The sequence below is a fragment of the Eurytemora carolleeae genome, unplaced genomic scaffold, assembly GCF_000591075.1.
Source record: "Eurytemora carolleeae unplaced genomic scaffold, Eaff_2.0 scaffold1688, whole genome shotgun sequence".
NCBI classification, from domain to species: Eukaryota; Metazoa; Arthropoda; class Copepoda; order Calanoida; family Temoridae; genus Eurytemora; species Eurytemora carolleeae.
In genome coordinates, this window is record NW_019397587.1 from 1 (window position 1) to 15814 (window position 15814).

Here is a 15814-nt window from a genome sequence, read left to right on the forward strand (position 1 = left end):
GAGGGGTTCCAACTCAAAAGGTAGTATGCCTGAAATAACATTTTCGGATACATTGAAGATGGCTAAGAAGTGGGAAATGGAGCTAGCCATTCTCAGAATCTAATATGTCTGCATATTTAACAAATATGAAAACACTGAAGGTCCCTTTAACTATTGTTCACTGTATGGATGAGAGTTCTATCTATCTATCCACTTGTGTGAGAGTTTAGTGCACTATCTATCTATCACAGTATGTAGGCAGATACACTAACACAGTCTGCAGGCAGATACACTAACACAGTGCACTATCTATCTATCACAGTATACAGGTAGGTATACTGACATGGTTCTAAGGTAATTGAAAGTTCCGACACTAGAACCAACACCATTACTCATTAGAGCTATGGTACTTTCCAACCATTAGAACTTGATTCACTCTGCTATTAGTACTGTTAGAGTGTGCCGACTCTAACACTACTAAAAGGGAGTGTTCGCGAAAAATGATGGGGGTTTGGACTTACGTCGAAAAATATTAGGCTGTAATTGCTACTAATCTTAGTTCTATCTGTTGCGTCTATAAGGAGAAAATTGTTAAAAAAAAAAAACTCAGGCCGAACAACGTAGCGTCAATACAAATTCAAAAGTTGCAATGTTCGACTCGGATCGTTAAAAAATCAATTAAATTCCAAACAAATTATTCAGATATTACAACCTATAATCATTAATTTTTTTCGACGCATTCGTATATAGTTGATATTTCATAATGATTTGCTTGGAATTAAATTGATTTTTTTACGATCCGAGTTGAATTTCGCAACTTTCTGAATTTTTTTGTATGAGTCGTTCTTAACAATTTTGTCCTAATAGACGCAAAAGATATGAGTTAGATTAGTAGCAATCACCATCGAAAATTTTTCGCAGTAAGCCCATATCCCCTTTCATTTTTCGCGAACACTCCCTTTACAGTGACTAAATTGTAGATTTTTAAACCTGAATTAATCATCAGATCAAAAAAAAATTTTAAACTAGAAAAAAGATTTAATATCTTTCACATTATTAATTTCAGTAAGGTTTAACGGGTACTGTTGTGAATGAGGCATGCGCCCTAAATTACAATGAAAGTCTGTTTGGGATCCTACTGTTTGGGATCAGACTGTTTTGCATTTTGTGTAATCCTTGAAATTATAGTATTTAAACCTCCATACATTTATTTTCGTAGATATTTGTTAATCCATTTTTATTGTATATCATATTCAAATTGAAGTATTCAAACAACGACATGCAATTTTTTTAAATCTAATAATCTAAACCAATAAAGTTGTAAATTTTCCTGCCTTAATCTCAATTATATTCCAAACAGGGCATTCTTTAATTGAATATACTTGAAATAAAAATCATAAAATTTTTATTTTTCAATTAGCGTATAATTTTAAAGATATTATTTCTAGAATTATACAAAATGGTAGACTAATAATTCTATGTAAGCTTTCTTTTATGAAAACAAATTAAACCCCTCAATCTTTTTAATTATTAAAAGTATGTTAAGTACATATTCTGATTAACACGAATTATGTTAGATTAAATAGTCTAAATGTGAAATATCAAATGTTTACGTGTTTACATTTAATTCCTATATCTGTGCATACTGGGGTCGTATACTTTTAATTCACACTATTAAGTTGCAAAGATATAGTGATGAGAAACTTTGATTTTGAGAAAAGTGTTTTGTGTTTATAGATATCATTTTCATTTCACACATTTTTGTTGTAACTTCCTGGATGTGTTTAGTAGTATATTCACCTATATTGGAGTAGGCTACACCATTCACCCCTAACTTCAGAGATACCGAAAACTGGCTATAATAAATATTGATTTATTTAATAACGGTACATTGAAAATAATTAGTTCAACCTGAATGAATAAGATACACATGTTTTTCTCTTTCATAATTAGTTCTTTTTAATGTGGGTTGTGTTATAAAAGTGCTGCAGAATTGGAGGGCCAATTGAAATTTCAAATTACAATTTGTTTAAAATCCAGAATGTTGATGCATTTTGCGCATTTTCTGGATGAAACTACATATCATATTTAACTACATTGCATTAAGAAAATGTTTTCTAGATAATGTTTCAAATTTAAGATAATAATACCCTTAGGAGGAATTTTACAAATATGAAATTAAAAGTTTTGCTGATTCATCCAGAACAACGAGATGAGAAAACTTGATCTTTTCAAAATTTACAATTTCATTCAAATTTACAACTCTGATTGTAACGTGAATAATAAAATAATAAAAAGAATTAGCTCCAACAGTTCCAACGCAAAAATCATTTCATAATAAACGGACATTATAGGAACTGAGTCTTTGCTTCAAACTTTAATTTGTTTGATCCTTGAAACCTGATGGTGTAAACCTCTTACATTTCAAACTTAGATAAAAAAACTATTTCCAAATTCTTATTTGTTACTCAGAAGGGAATAAGGCATAATAAAGGTGGCTGGTTTTAGAAAATATATTCATGTGTTAAGAATAGATAAATAAAAGTTTTGATATTTCAAACTTTGAATTATGTTAGATCATCTAATCTTATTTTGAAATATCAAAGGTTAAACCATCAGAATGCTAAGATATAGGGATTAGAAATTTTGAGTTTGTGACAAAGACTCAAGTCCTTTAAACAGTTTTGTCTATCACCTGAGGAAGAATATATCGAAGATTATTGTGAAAATCAATCTAAATAAAACTATTAATTTTACTGCTAAATCAAACTCTAAGTCGAAGTTATAAAATATTTAAATCTCTTCTTTATATATCTCATAGATGCATAATGCATTTTGAATAGGGCCAAAGGAGTTAACAGGGGGGGGGCTATTAGGACTAAAACCCCCCTGGGAGGAATTAAAAGAAAAAAGGTGGATTGTAGAGGACAGATTTTCTCATTAAATTCAAACTAAGTCCAGCAGGAGAAAGGAGAAAATACGGGACAAAAATGAGCTGGGGGAGAAAATATGTATAATAAAAGAGAACACTAAAGGGTCAGTAAAAGAAAAGGGGGTTGCAGGGGCGGATAAGGGTGGGCAAAGTATACCGCAGATACCAAAAAATAGAGAACAAAGACAAAAAAATGAGTTAGGGAAAAAGAAATATTTGAACTTGAAAAACATAAAGGAAGGTATCGCGGGCAGAGGGACGGGGGAGGGAGAGAAAATAAAAGGGAAACAGAATATTCTTTGAAAGAAAAGTTTTGTTGTAATTAATTAGCTTCCTTGTAAACAACCCTAGCAGCAGGATCTTAGTCAAATTAAAATTATTCAGGAGAAAAATTTTAAATTTGATATTTGATATGAAAATTTAGTAAAAAAGTTTAAACTAAATATTTTGATATTTTATAATTTGAATAATTTCTATTTTCCTTGTTGGAGAACTTCAATTGTAGAATAATCTCCAAGAACATATTTAAGCTGATCAGAATATTGGAGATCAATTCTAACCTGCAAATATAAGGGTTATTGGTCATCGGACTTGGTCATGCACTTGGCAATGGACTTGGTCTTGAGCTTGGTCATGGACTTGGTCATGAACTTGGTCATGAACTTGGACATGGACTTGGTCATGGACTTGGTCATGGACTTAATCATGGACTTGGTCATGGACTTGGACATGGACTTGGTCATGGACTTGGACATGGACTTGGACATGGACTTGGTCATGGACTTGGACATGGACTTGGTCATGGACTTGGTCATGGACTTGAACATGGACTTGGTCATGGACTTGAACATGGACTTGGACATGAACTTGGTCATGGACTTTGGACCTTGACTTGGTCATGGACTTGGTCATAGACTTGGTCATGGACTTTGTTATGGACTTGGTCATGGACTTGGTCATAGACTTGGTCATGGACTTGGTCATATTTCTTTGGACAATGACATGTAAACATGGCTTGCTTTTAATCCTTTCTCTTCTGCGTACTGTTTCTCTGGATTTTCTGGTTGATTAACTTCCTCACTTTCCTTGCTGAACCCGTCTGACTCCTTATTTATTAAAGATACAGCTGTGGATTTTAACGGGTTGGGTTTACAGAATAGCTTCTAGGATCCTTTTCATATCTTCAGTTTGAGTTTTCTTATTTTCCCCTTGTTTCCAGTCTTAATTTTCTTGACGGTTTTACTTTCCTTCACTGTGCTCCTTGATTCAGCAAATTTTCCCCATCTATTTTGTTTCCTTTTCTTCTTCTGTTCTTGATTATTTTATTCAGATTTTTTTCCCACCCTAGTTACTGGTATTTCTGTATTTTTCGATTTTATTTCCACTCTAGGTATCAGACGTTAACGTTTCCGTCTCTACATAACCTTCTTGTTCTGGATCTTGCCGTTTCTCCTGATTTTGAGTCCAGCTATTTTCTTTTACCTTGGGTATTTAATGATTCAATTCCTTAGCTATTCCTTCTGTATTTTCTTCAGGATCTGAATAATCTGCTCTTGCAATATTTCTTTCTTCTCTGACTTTCCGTATTGCTTCGAGTTTCTCCTCTTCAATTATTCTTTCTATAGCTTGTTTGAATTCCTATATTATTGCTCTATATTTTCCATCCAGTTGCTCTGTTTGTTTGTTGCCTGATAACCCTGTAATTCTCTTCCAGCAGTATTAGTCCCTGACTTGAATCCTGTTTTTCTGATATCCCTAATTTTCCAGAGTTCTCATTTTCTCCTTTTTTTTCTCCCAGATACATCATTAAACTCTCGTCAATGATTCTAGACTCTTCATAATTCTGTTTATTCTTTTCTTTGGATTCTTTCTTCTCTGGTAGCATGGTTTCTTCCAGTTTCCGTCTTCCGTTTCTTTTACTCCGAATTCCGGTATAAGATCCACTTCTTGTTTTGAGCAAGACTTTGACGCTTCTGGTTGTTTTACCTAGGGCTGGGCGCGTTCCTGGTGGAACGATCGTTCTTTTGGGAGAACAAACAGAACGATCAAGAACGATTCCATCAGTTCGAAAAAAACTAACGCTTAGAACGTGTTCTTAAAAATATTGGAACGATTAGTAAAAGAACGGAACGGAACGAGATTGCTTGAAAAGAACGGTTAAAATCGTTAACGCGTTCAATTACTTTCAAAAACGCGTTCTACGTTGAAAGTAGAAATAGCCATTCCTTTATAAAAAGCTGTTTTTTTTAATGGAAACGTTTTCTTTCATCAAGCCCCTTTTAAAAATAATAATAAATAATAAGAATAATTTGTTATTTTTTTTACAAAGGAATGTCATTTTGTCCCTTGAAAAAGCTCGGGACAAAATCAAATCTAAAAAGGCTTGAACCTTCTCGATACAGAGAAAATTTATAACGCTGTGAACCTAAATAACGGTGTTATAAATAGTTATTATGACATGCAACGTACTGCGAGTTTACAAAATATCATGTTTACACGCTATTTGCAATTGCTACAAACATGAATCATGAATCCTTTTTTAAATTTAAATATTTTATACCACACAAACTGTGTAGCATACATGATCATGGTTAACTTAACTTTTTCTGGCTGTAGATTATTAAAAAATATTTATTGAGTTCTTGTCTTTCTTTTCATAAAATTGAATCCTAAATCCTATAATTAATTACCTGATAAAGTCTACAGACACGGCATTAGCAGACATCAACTCAATTATTTGTCTGAAGGAGTTGAAACTAATTGTCACAAACTCAAACTTTATAAATCCCTATATCTTTGCAACCTGTTGGTGCAAACCTTTGATATTTCAAACTAAGATGATTTGATTTAACAAAATTCAAAGCTTGAAATATCTAAGTTCTACGACATTGGGTTGCAAAGCTTTAGTAATTATAAAATCAAAGTTTGTGGCAAAACTCAATTCCTCATGCAAAATCTTAATATCTTATCTAAAGAAAGCTTTAGACAACTGGTATAACTTTTAGGAGCAACTATGGTTGCAGGATCAAGGCCAAATAATATTCAAAGTGATAAAGTCTATGCTATAAATTCAAATTTACTAATCCCTATATCGTTGCAACCTGTTGGTGCAAACCTAAGATATTTCAAACTAAGGTTATATAATCTAGTTCAAAATTTATAGTTTAAAATATTTATGAGCTTCTGCATCAGATTGCAAAGTTTGAAATAATTAGTTATAAATAACAATGAAGTTATAAAATCAGAGTTTGTGGCAATGACTTTATTTCACAAAGATCTTAAAATATATTTTAAAGAATATTTTAGACAATTTTCTTTTCAACTTTTCAACTGTCAAGCTATAAAATCTACAGGATCAATTTATGTTTGTATTTTCAAATATCAAAATTACTGGCGAGTATTCAGATCCTTAGTAAAGGGGTAACAGAAATTGTCGACAATTATCATTTTTAAAATTTAAATTTAAATGGAAAATCCAAGTAAATTTGACTGCTTTCTACCAACGAAATTCCAAATGGAAACCCCGGGCAAAAGTTAAAATAGTTGATAGGAAAGTGGACACAAAGCGTTCTAAATACAAAGTTTGGTCATTAACTTTACCTAGTAAAGATCCACAGTGGTATGCTGAATACTGAAAATACGCCTAAATAATTCAGAATTTAAAAAGGATTTTATTTAGGGCTCTTTAATTCTAAGAAAATTAAAAATAATTTAGTTTGTTGTAATTAGTTTTTTAATAAAGAAATTGAGACTTTTCCATAAAATCAAATGTTAAAATTACTAATTCTTTGCAGATTTAATTCCTTTCAATTTAAGATTCTGTGTAAGTACATTTCTTTTTTTCAGTCATCACACCAATTGATCAGCACTTACGAGATTGTATCTTGTAAAAGTTCCAGTTTGAATCATTGAATTTAACTAGCTCATGGGCTTTGCCAAGTTGAAGTAAACTGTTACTTTAAACTTCTTTTATGGAAGAGCTAAAGAGCCATGTATGATGAAGAGCTACCCGATTTTCTTTTTCTTTTGATATTTCAAATTATAAAGATTTAATTGTCTAAGTTTAAAATTATCGAGATATAGAGATTATAAAATTTGACTTTCGGGAAAAAACTAAATTCCTTTTTTAGCATTTTGAAATAAAAGATAGTCCTATAAATGCTATAATGAAATAATGACCTGCAACAAGCAAAAATCCAGTTTTGAGTTTATTCAAAGTTTCGTCTAAATCATTAACTGTAGATCCTATACTATTGTACAAAGGTCGAATTAGCCCTTCCTGTAAAATCTAAAAACATAAAAGTTTATTTCGCCCTGAGGCACTTTTGTTATGATGCAGAACTAAGAAAAAATCTAACCTCAAAGAGCAAATTCAGCCACATAGCCTGGCTTGCGATATTTACTCCGCTGGCCTAAATTATAAAATTATTATTATCAATATTATAGAAAATATTTCCTTCTTCTTCACTTAGACTTTTAGCTTTAGCCTCAGTTATTCTTCTATATTTAGCCTCAGATCATATTCTTCTATATTTTTTTTAAACAACTCTGATTTTCTAAGCCATATGTCTTAACAAACCAATCATATAGACCTTGTTATTTCAATCATTGAATTCGGTTAGATCAAATAATCTAAGTTTAAAATAATAAAGGTTTAGTAACCATTAGGTCGAAAAGATAAATGTTTTTAAAATTTTGAGTATGTGACTAAAACTTAATTTCTTTTTACTTAAATTTGAAAAAAAAAAATTCTCAAGCTTGGGGGTGTACCATGTGTGTAATTGAAATCATGGGTACTGGGTAGAGATCATTATTTGTTGTTTAAAGCAGAGGGGAAAAAATAGACAAGTAAAGGAACTAAATCAGGCAACTAAAGTCTTCAGGTAATGAGGATGCAGCCAAGGTTATGGTAGCTGAACAAATGAAACATAACCTCAAGAAGTTAAATGTAATCATTCATAACCTAAAGGAGCCTGCAATAACCTAAATTGATACCAGAAAAAAAACAAGCAGATCATGAACTTGTTCGTTAGGTACTATCAGAGATCAATTGTAGTGTCAAACCAGAGGAATATATTACGTATTAAGTAACTAGTGGAAGCAACACACCACTGCTGAATGGTTTCAGGAACATGGAAAAGCAAAATGAAATTCTAGATAAAAGGAGAATTTGTCCAATCAAACCAGAGAACTTTATCAGTGTGGTTCCGGACCTCACAAAACTACAGAGAAAAGTTGAGGATGAACAAAAGTTGAAGCTGAGAAGAGGAACAAGGATATGATACAAGGGGATTTAATCTACACTGCGTTTCAAGTTATTATGCAAACTTATTTGTACAATGAAGATTTTGAAAAAAATTATTTCTGAGTCAGAATTTAAAAAGAATGTTCTTGCATACTAACTTGAAACACAGTGTAGACCTTTCCAAGGCTTTTGATACTGTACCCCACCTGAGATTAATTGAAAAAATGAAGGCTTATTCTGTAGGTGGAAAATTTTTGAAATGGTTAGACAACTAGTTACAACACAAAGCACATAGAGCAGTACTCAATGGATCTTCATCAACATGAAAGGAGGTGTTATTTGGGGTACCTCAGGGTAGTGTTTTGGGCCCTCTTTTATTTGTGATATTCATTTATGATATTGAGAGCTGTAGAGCGTGTCACAATCATAAAGAAGTTTGCTGACGATAGAAAAGTATGACACATAGAACACATGAATCCCACCCACTCAGAAACCCTTTAAAGAGATCTCAATAATCTGTCAAGTTGGGCAGATCTATGGGGGATGAGATTTGACACTGATAAACAGCCAGGTCCTTTCTAAAAGAGAAAAAAAAGAGATATTGGAGTAATAATCTATAAATTCCATAAGCCATTCCTCCAGTGTAAGGAAGCAGCCAGAAAAGCAAAAGGGTGTTTGAACCAAACTCAAGTATATTCTGAGTGTTGAATAAAACTTCTATAACTTACATCAGGAAAATCTCCGATCAAATAAAAACTGAGTGTTAATAAAACTTCTACTTACATCAGGAAGGTCTCCGATCAAATATATTCTGAATGTTGAATAAAACTTCTACTTACAACAGGAAGGTCTCTGATCAGATATAAACTGAGTGTTGAATAAAACTTCTACTTAGATCAGGAAGGTCTCCGATCAAGTATATTCTGAGTGTTGAATGAAACTTCTATAACTTACATCAGGAAGGTCTCCGATCAAATATATTCTGAGTGTAGAATAAAGAGTTGTTAGAAATGATTTCATCAACAGCACTGTATACAATCTCTACAAATACAAGTATATAAATAAGTATATATTAATAATCTCTTAAAGAGACTGTGTCGTAATCTTAAGATACTTGTATGATTTATAGAGTGGCATATCCGATTCAAATTGACTCATGACCAATGAATTAGATATCCGTGTTGTTTGTATCTTTGAAATTGTATTATTTTAAATTGTTGGTTCTCTAAAAAGTTACTGGCATACCTGCAGAAACAACAGTAGAATTAACCCTATTCCTGCTGGGGGGGGGGTCAAGTTGACCCCCCTGGTAGTTTTTTTTACTTAACTCAAAAAGGATTGGTCTGAGGCTGTTGAAATTTTCTGACTTTTCTTAACTAAAAGTAGAGCACAAGAGCTTTCTAATTATGTATCATTTGTCATATTTGGACATAAAACATGGGATTTAGAGGGGGGGGGGGCAAATTGATCCCTCCCCCCAGCATATCCTGGTTTTCAAGTACCCCAGCGGGGATAGGGTTAAACAGAATAAATGCCTCCTTTTAAGAACGTCCTTTTAAACAATTCTTTGATCCCTATATTTTTGAAAACTTTGCTACTCTGCTACAGCATTTGAATTTAAATGGAGTGGTTGTGAAAAATGAAAGAGGGTAAGGTTAAATTAGGATTGAATTTTCTATCCTTAGTTTTTCCCTGTTAAGAATTATTATTCCCATTTTCAAACCCATATCTTAAATTTCAAGGTTTAATAAAACTAAAACTCTTCTGGACACATAATACACTATACACAATTTAAAAAACAAAACATAAAATGTTACCATTATTATTAGGCTTCGAGGGCACTTCACACCCATCTTCCATTTTAAATTTTATTATTACTCTATCTGCGCCATTTTCTCTTCTCAATTATAACAAAGATAAATTCGCAGACTTTTTCATTGATTTTGAAAAATCTAGATTTTTAAAGTAAAATTTGTTTTATTCTGACCATCCATAAACCAATTCCCAGGGGTCATGTGATACAAACAAACAAACAAACACCAAAACAAACTATATATATGTACAGAAACAGTTAACGCATTGTAGGAATTAAGTTTATGTCAGATTGCTAGTTTAATTTTATTCTACAACCCTAATTTTAACAACTTAGTGATTGTAATTTGATGATGCATCAAAAGTAAGCCTTAAAAATAAATCATAGCCTTTGTGAAAGGAATTGAGTCTTTTCCACAAACACTGATTTTCTAATCTCTATATCTTTTCAACCCAATGGTGTAGACCTTAGATATTTCAAACTATGAATTCTTCTAGACCAACAAACCTAAGTGTGAAATATCAAAGGTTTTTGCCATCAGGTTAACAAGATATAGGGATGGGAAAATCCGAGTTTGTGGCAAAGACTCAATTATTTTGTCACAAAGTGAAATTAAGTAGAAAAAAAGTAAAACCGCTTTATTGTTGTTCTTTTTCATTACTGCTGGTGTACCTCACACATTTTAGCTATATAACCTCTTAGCCCTGGAACATTTTTTTATTGAAATTTATTAAATTTAAAAAAAATCTATTTTCTATGTAATAACTGTCATGCATTCCCGAGTTCATTTACTTTACATTCCCGAGTTTTGTTTTGCATTAACTATATAAAAAGAAGAATATGTAACAGATATGTTATATAGGGACTGTCCAGGGATCATTCAGTATTATTGTGATGCACTGCTTATATAATTTGTGAACATTTACATAAATTGTACACTTTGAAATCCTTTTCAGGCTCAAAGGGACTAAATTAACTCCAGGGGGGGGGGGGCTCCGTCTGGATCTTTAGCTCCGTGTGTATTATACAATTACGATAGTTTACTGATAAATTTAAGATATTATGGCCTATTCATACAGTACAAACATCAAATATGCAGTACACTTTCGGATTACAAGCGTATCTGGGGGTTTTGTATCTTGCATTTTACTCAGTTTTCTCTAAACCGTTTATTAACGATGAAATATTGCTCTGTAAAAGACTGTAATAGTACGTCTTCCTGTTAAAATGTAACCTTGTGAATTTTAACAGTTGCATTGACAGCAAATTATCCATTTAAATATTTTCAAAAATCACCCCCGAGTACTGTAATATACAGATTGACCTCTGGAAGTGAAGTACGTGGCCCGTACCAGTGTACAAGTAGTAAAGGGTTAGCGTACATCATCACTCTATATATTATAACCTCGTTGACTATAATTCAAACCAAGGGATAATCGTATTTTTCTTTTGTTCTGATCTCTTTTCTGTGGTAATAACTTATTTTTTCAGAATATCAAGACAACCAGAGTTCTCTAACTTTTTAATTGAGAAACTAAACACCTTTTGAACTCACAGAGTTGGTCAATCATCAAAAATGTTTGAGACGAAAAAAGTAGAATTTACCAAAAGTTAAAACTAAATAAGTCAATCTTTAAATTAATTCAAATCAATATTTATAGTTGACTGCATTTGTTAAAGCCATATCAATGTTTTACATGATAATATCAGTAAAATCTAAATTTAGCTAAATTAACAATTCCTGTTAAAAAGTGAAATGCTAGGCTTTCTTTATCTCTTTAGATGAACATTTTTTTCTTGAAATTAAGATAATTATTTTTTCTCCATCCTTCATATTCTAATAACATAACCTTTCCCAGGCTTTTCTTTTAGATGTTTGCTTAACTAAATACCTTTGGTATATTCTGTATTGAGTCCCAGGTACCTACAGCCGAACTTGATATACTAGACATTTTAGAAATCTAAAAATTAAAAAATTAGTACCAATAAAAAGATAAATTTAAAACAAATACGAAACGGATATTATGAAATTTCTGTGTCTTAACTTCGCAGATTTGTCATTACCAAAGTGTATAAGTCAAAGTTAACAGATAACTGTTGTAAATCAGTCCAGTAACTCTTAAAATGTATAAATCAAAGTTAACAGATAACTGTTATGAATCAGTTCAGTAACTCTTAAAATGTATAAGTCAAAGTTAACAGATAACTGTTGTAAATCAGTCCAGTAACTCTTAAAATGTATAAATCAAATTTAACAGATAACTGTTGTAAATCAGTTCAGTAACTCTTAAAATGTATAAATCAAATTTAACAGATAACTGTTATGAATAAGTCCAGTAACTCTTAAAATGTATAAATCAAAGTTAACAGATAACTGTTATGAATCAGTCCAGTAACTCTTAAAATAAAGGATACAGACCGTATCAATTCCGTTCAGTCGTCCTTAAAGCGTATTATTTATTCGATAATTTAAGAATAATTTAAGTTTCCTTAAAATCTTTTTTTTGTGAAATAATAACATGTGTAGATAATTGTTTACACTGTTAATTATGCATTAAAACAAAATTTGTATAACGCAGAGTTTTTGCAAGTTTTAAATAAAATACGTTTGATTTGACAAAACCAGACATTTGATAGAAGTTTGAACTTTTTGCAAAGATTGAAATCTTTCAAGCAACGATTACTAAGAATCTTACAACCATCAACTTCTTAAAAAAATAAAGCCATAAAACATTTTAAAATTCGACCATTTATCTAACAGAATTTATAGTTAAAAATATTAAAGGTTTACGACATCGGGTTGCAAAGATATTGTAATTAGAACATAAGAGTTTATTGAAAAATCTCAGTCCATGTGGATTGCCTGAGTGTCTGTCTATATGATTTCCAATTTATGTCAAAACGGCTGAACCGATCGGTTGTGATAACTCACAAGGTCAATCAGGGGAGGTTTAAGGACGCTTAAAAGCAAAAAATTTAACAATAAAAATTTTACATTTAAATTGCTTTAAATCTTTCTATATGTAAACAGAAAAGTCTTACAATTACGAAGAAAAAAGAATACAGGGGAATGCGAATGAGCATAAGAACTTAATGAAGACCTGAAACTCCTTAAAAATAGCGATATGAAAAAAGAAACAATTTAATAGTTTCAACTAATCATGGTTACAAAAAAATACAATAATTGCACATTCAGACACAAAAATCAATATTGTGTAAGAAAAACAAGTTTTGAAGCCGTAAAATGTGCAACAAAAATTTGCAATTTTAGGGAACTGATATATATATGTTCAAACTAAAGCTATTGTCCACTCTTTAAAAATCCTTAAGATGCATCCTCTGTGGGAAACCTGTATATGTATATTATATAGTCTAGACCCTTCACCATAGATAACTGTTTATTAAATGCTATGAGACCACAGCAAGCTTTCTAATAATATTTAACTCAAGTTATTTGTTTACTAAAATGGAGGAGTCAGTTTTCAGGGGCGTATACAGGATTTTTTCTAGAACTGTTCAACCTTTCACGGAGCCGTTCCATCTCTGTTATACGGAAAATCTCACTTATTCAAACACTCCACCGACCCCCCCCCCCTGTAAACGCCCCTTACACTGGTTGCCGATAAACAATTCCGCCTTTAAAATAAGGGGGGGGGGTATAGGAATAGTGCACCCCTAATATAAAATTCATCTTAAAGTTTAAAGGGACTATAAACGTAGTTTCAAGTGGTATGTCCGACTCACATTGGCATTCTTTAAACCTATAGCTGAGTAAAATAAAAGGAGATATCGTCGTTTTTTATCTTGTAAAGTGTTAAATTCTGACAATTTTTTTGCTGCTGCAGCATAAATCCAAACGTCACTTCATTATAAAAATCATAATTTGCAGAATCAATTATCAGTGGGAAAAACGATAATATCTCCAGTATTTTTGACGAAGGTTTATTGTCAATCGGACCTGACTTGAATCATGAAAGGTTACTTGAAATGACAACGTCTGTCCCTTTAAATGCTTAAGATTTCTAGTTTTTAACCCTAGATAATAATCAAGTAACTTGACCGTGTTTAATCTATTGGAAATGATAAAACATTGAATACAGACAATACAACTAGATAAAAAGTTTTGACTTGAACATGATAAGTCGAGATAGGGATATCAACTGGAGACATTGATACTGCAAATAATATATTAATAGTATCAGTGTACTGTATCAGAATATATCTATTCAAGTCATAAACATTCTCAAAAGACATTTCATTATTATCAAAATATCGAAATAATATAAGTAAAAAAATTTGTAATCCATTTTTTAATTAGTGATAAAATGTTATACTACAAATTTTCAAAGTTTTTCATTCCAATCTTTTTCACAATTGCCATGTATCTCTTTATTAGGGGGGGGGGCAAAGGAAAGGAATTGAGTTTTTGCCACAAACTAAAATCTTCTGATTCCAATATCTTTGTAGTCTTATGGTGCAAAACTTTGATATTTCAAACTTAGACTATTTAATGTATAAGTATTAAAAGTTTGAAATATCTAAGGTCTACGACATTGTATTACAGAGATAAGAGATTAGAAAATCAGAGTTTGCGCCAAAAACTCAACTCCTTTGTTTGTTCTGAGGGGTATGGGAGTGTAGGCCAATTTATTAAAAAAAGCTTGTTAGATTATAATAAAATCTTGTTAGATTATCATAAAATCTTGTTAGATTATCATAAAATCTTGTTAGATTATCATAAAATCTTGTTAGATTAGCATAACTCTTGGTAGATTATCATAAAATCTTGTTAGATTATCATAGAATCTTGTTAGATTATCATAGAATCTTGTAAGATTATCATAAAATATTAAAATCGTTTAAGAGTATTATAAAATTAATACTATTCTGATAAGTGATACTCTATGACGATCGTTGCTGTTGAATCCGTGATACCTTTTCTTTTCTGAGCTGATTTTAGATCAGTCCCCTGGGTTCCTGATAATGCCCAGATTTATCGAGCTATAAACTTAACTAGGTTCACTATATATATAGGGCCTCAACAAAACAGTTTCAGTGGTCACGTCACACCACTCACTAGTCAACAAAGAAACGCATCAATTCAATGCGACAAACCTCAAATTGTTACTGGGAATGCGTATGAATATAACCTTACTACTCAGGAGGGCTGGATCTTAGCTACCTGTCTGTGTGTATACGTCAAAGGTTATAATGCAAGGAAAGTTATTTTAGAGGTGTGCGCATCTTTTGTTCTGCAGTGTACTGTCTCTGGGCGGTAATGTAAACACAAGACGGATGTCAAAGCCTGAAATAGGTTCTATCTTCACATAAATAATCAATGAAGCATGCTGGTCATGGGAAACTATTACGTGAGTTCTCAAAATGCAATGCTTTCAGCCTCCTCGGATACTAAACGAAAACTGATGCATCTATTCTTGTTTACAAATTCCGCCCAGAGAGAACTGGTTTCAATATGTACGCAGAGTATACGCAACTGCAATTTACTTTCCTTGCATTATAACCTTGTATACTTCGGACAGTTTACTGATCAAGGATATTACGAGATTATGGCCTAATCATACAGTACAAACATCAAATATGGAGTAAAAGTGTATGGGGAGGTTTTGTATCTTGAATTTAACTCAGTTTTCTCAGAACCATTTATTATTGTTGAAATATTGCTCTGCAAAAGACTGTAATAGTACGTCTTCAAGTGAAAATGGATTCCTGCACACGATAAAGGAGTAGTGAAATTCAATAGTTAAATAGAAAGCAAATTATCCATTTAAATATTTTCAGAAATCACTCCCGAGTACTGTAATATACAGATTGGCATTTGGAAGTG

At 31.9% G+C, this 15814-nt stretch overlaps 1 protein-coding gene across 1 annotated transcript; it reads right to left on the reverse strand.

The window, feature by feature from the left end:
- Positions 1-1645: 1645 nt before the first annotated feature.
- Positions 1646-15091, reverse strand: LOC111715045 (uncharacterized). The gene is made up of 11 exons (XM_023490282.1): positions 14905-15091; positions 11862-11930; positions 9111-9197; positions 7270-7323; positions 7091-7199; positions 6512-6554; positions 5602-5652; positions 3393-3471; positions 3246-3271; positions 2675-2713; positions 1646-1835 (listed from the first exon to the last, which is right to left on the reverse strand). The coding sequence occupies exons 2-11, from the start codon at positions 11919-11921 to the stop codon at positions 1646-1648; spliced, it is 738 nt and encodes a 245-aa protein (XP_023346050.1). The 5' UTR covers positions 11922-11930; positions 14905-15091.
- Positions 15092-15814: the final 723 nt, after the last annotated feature.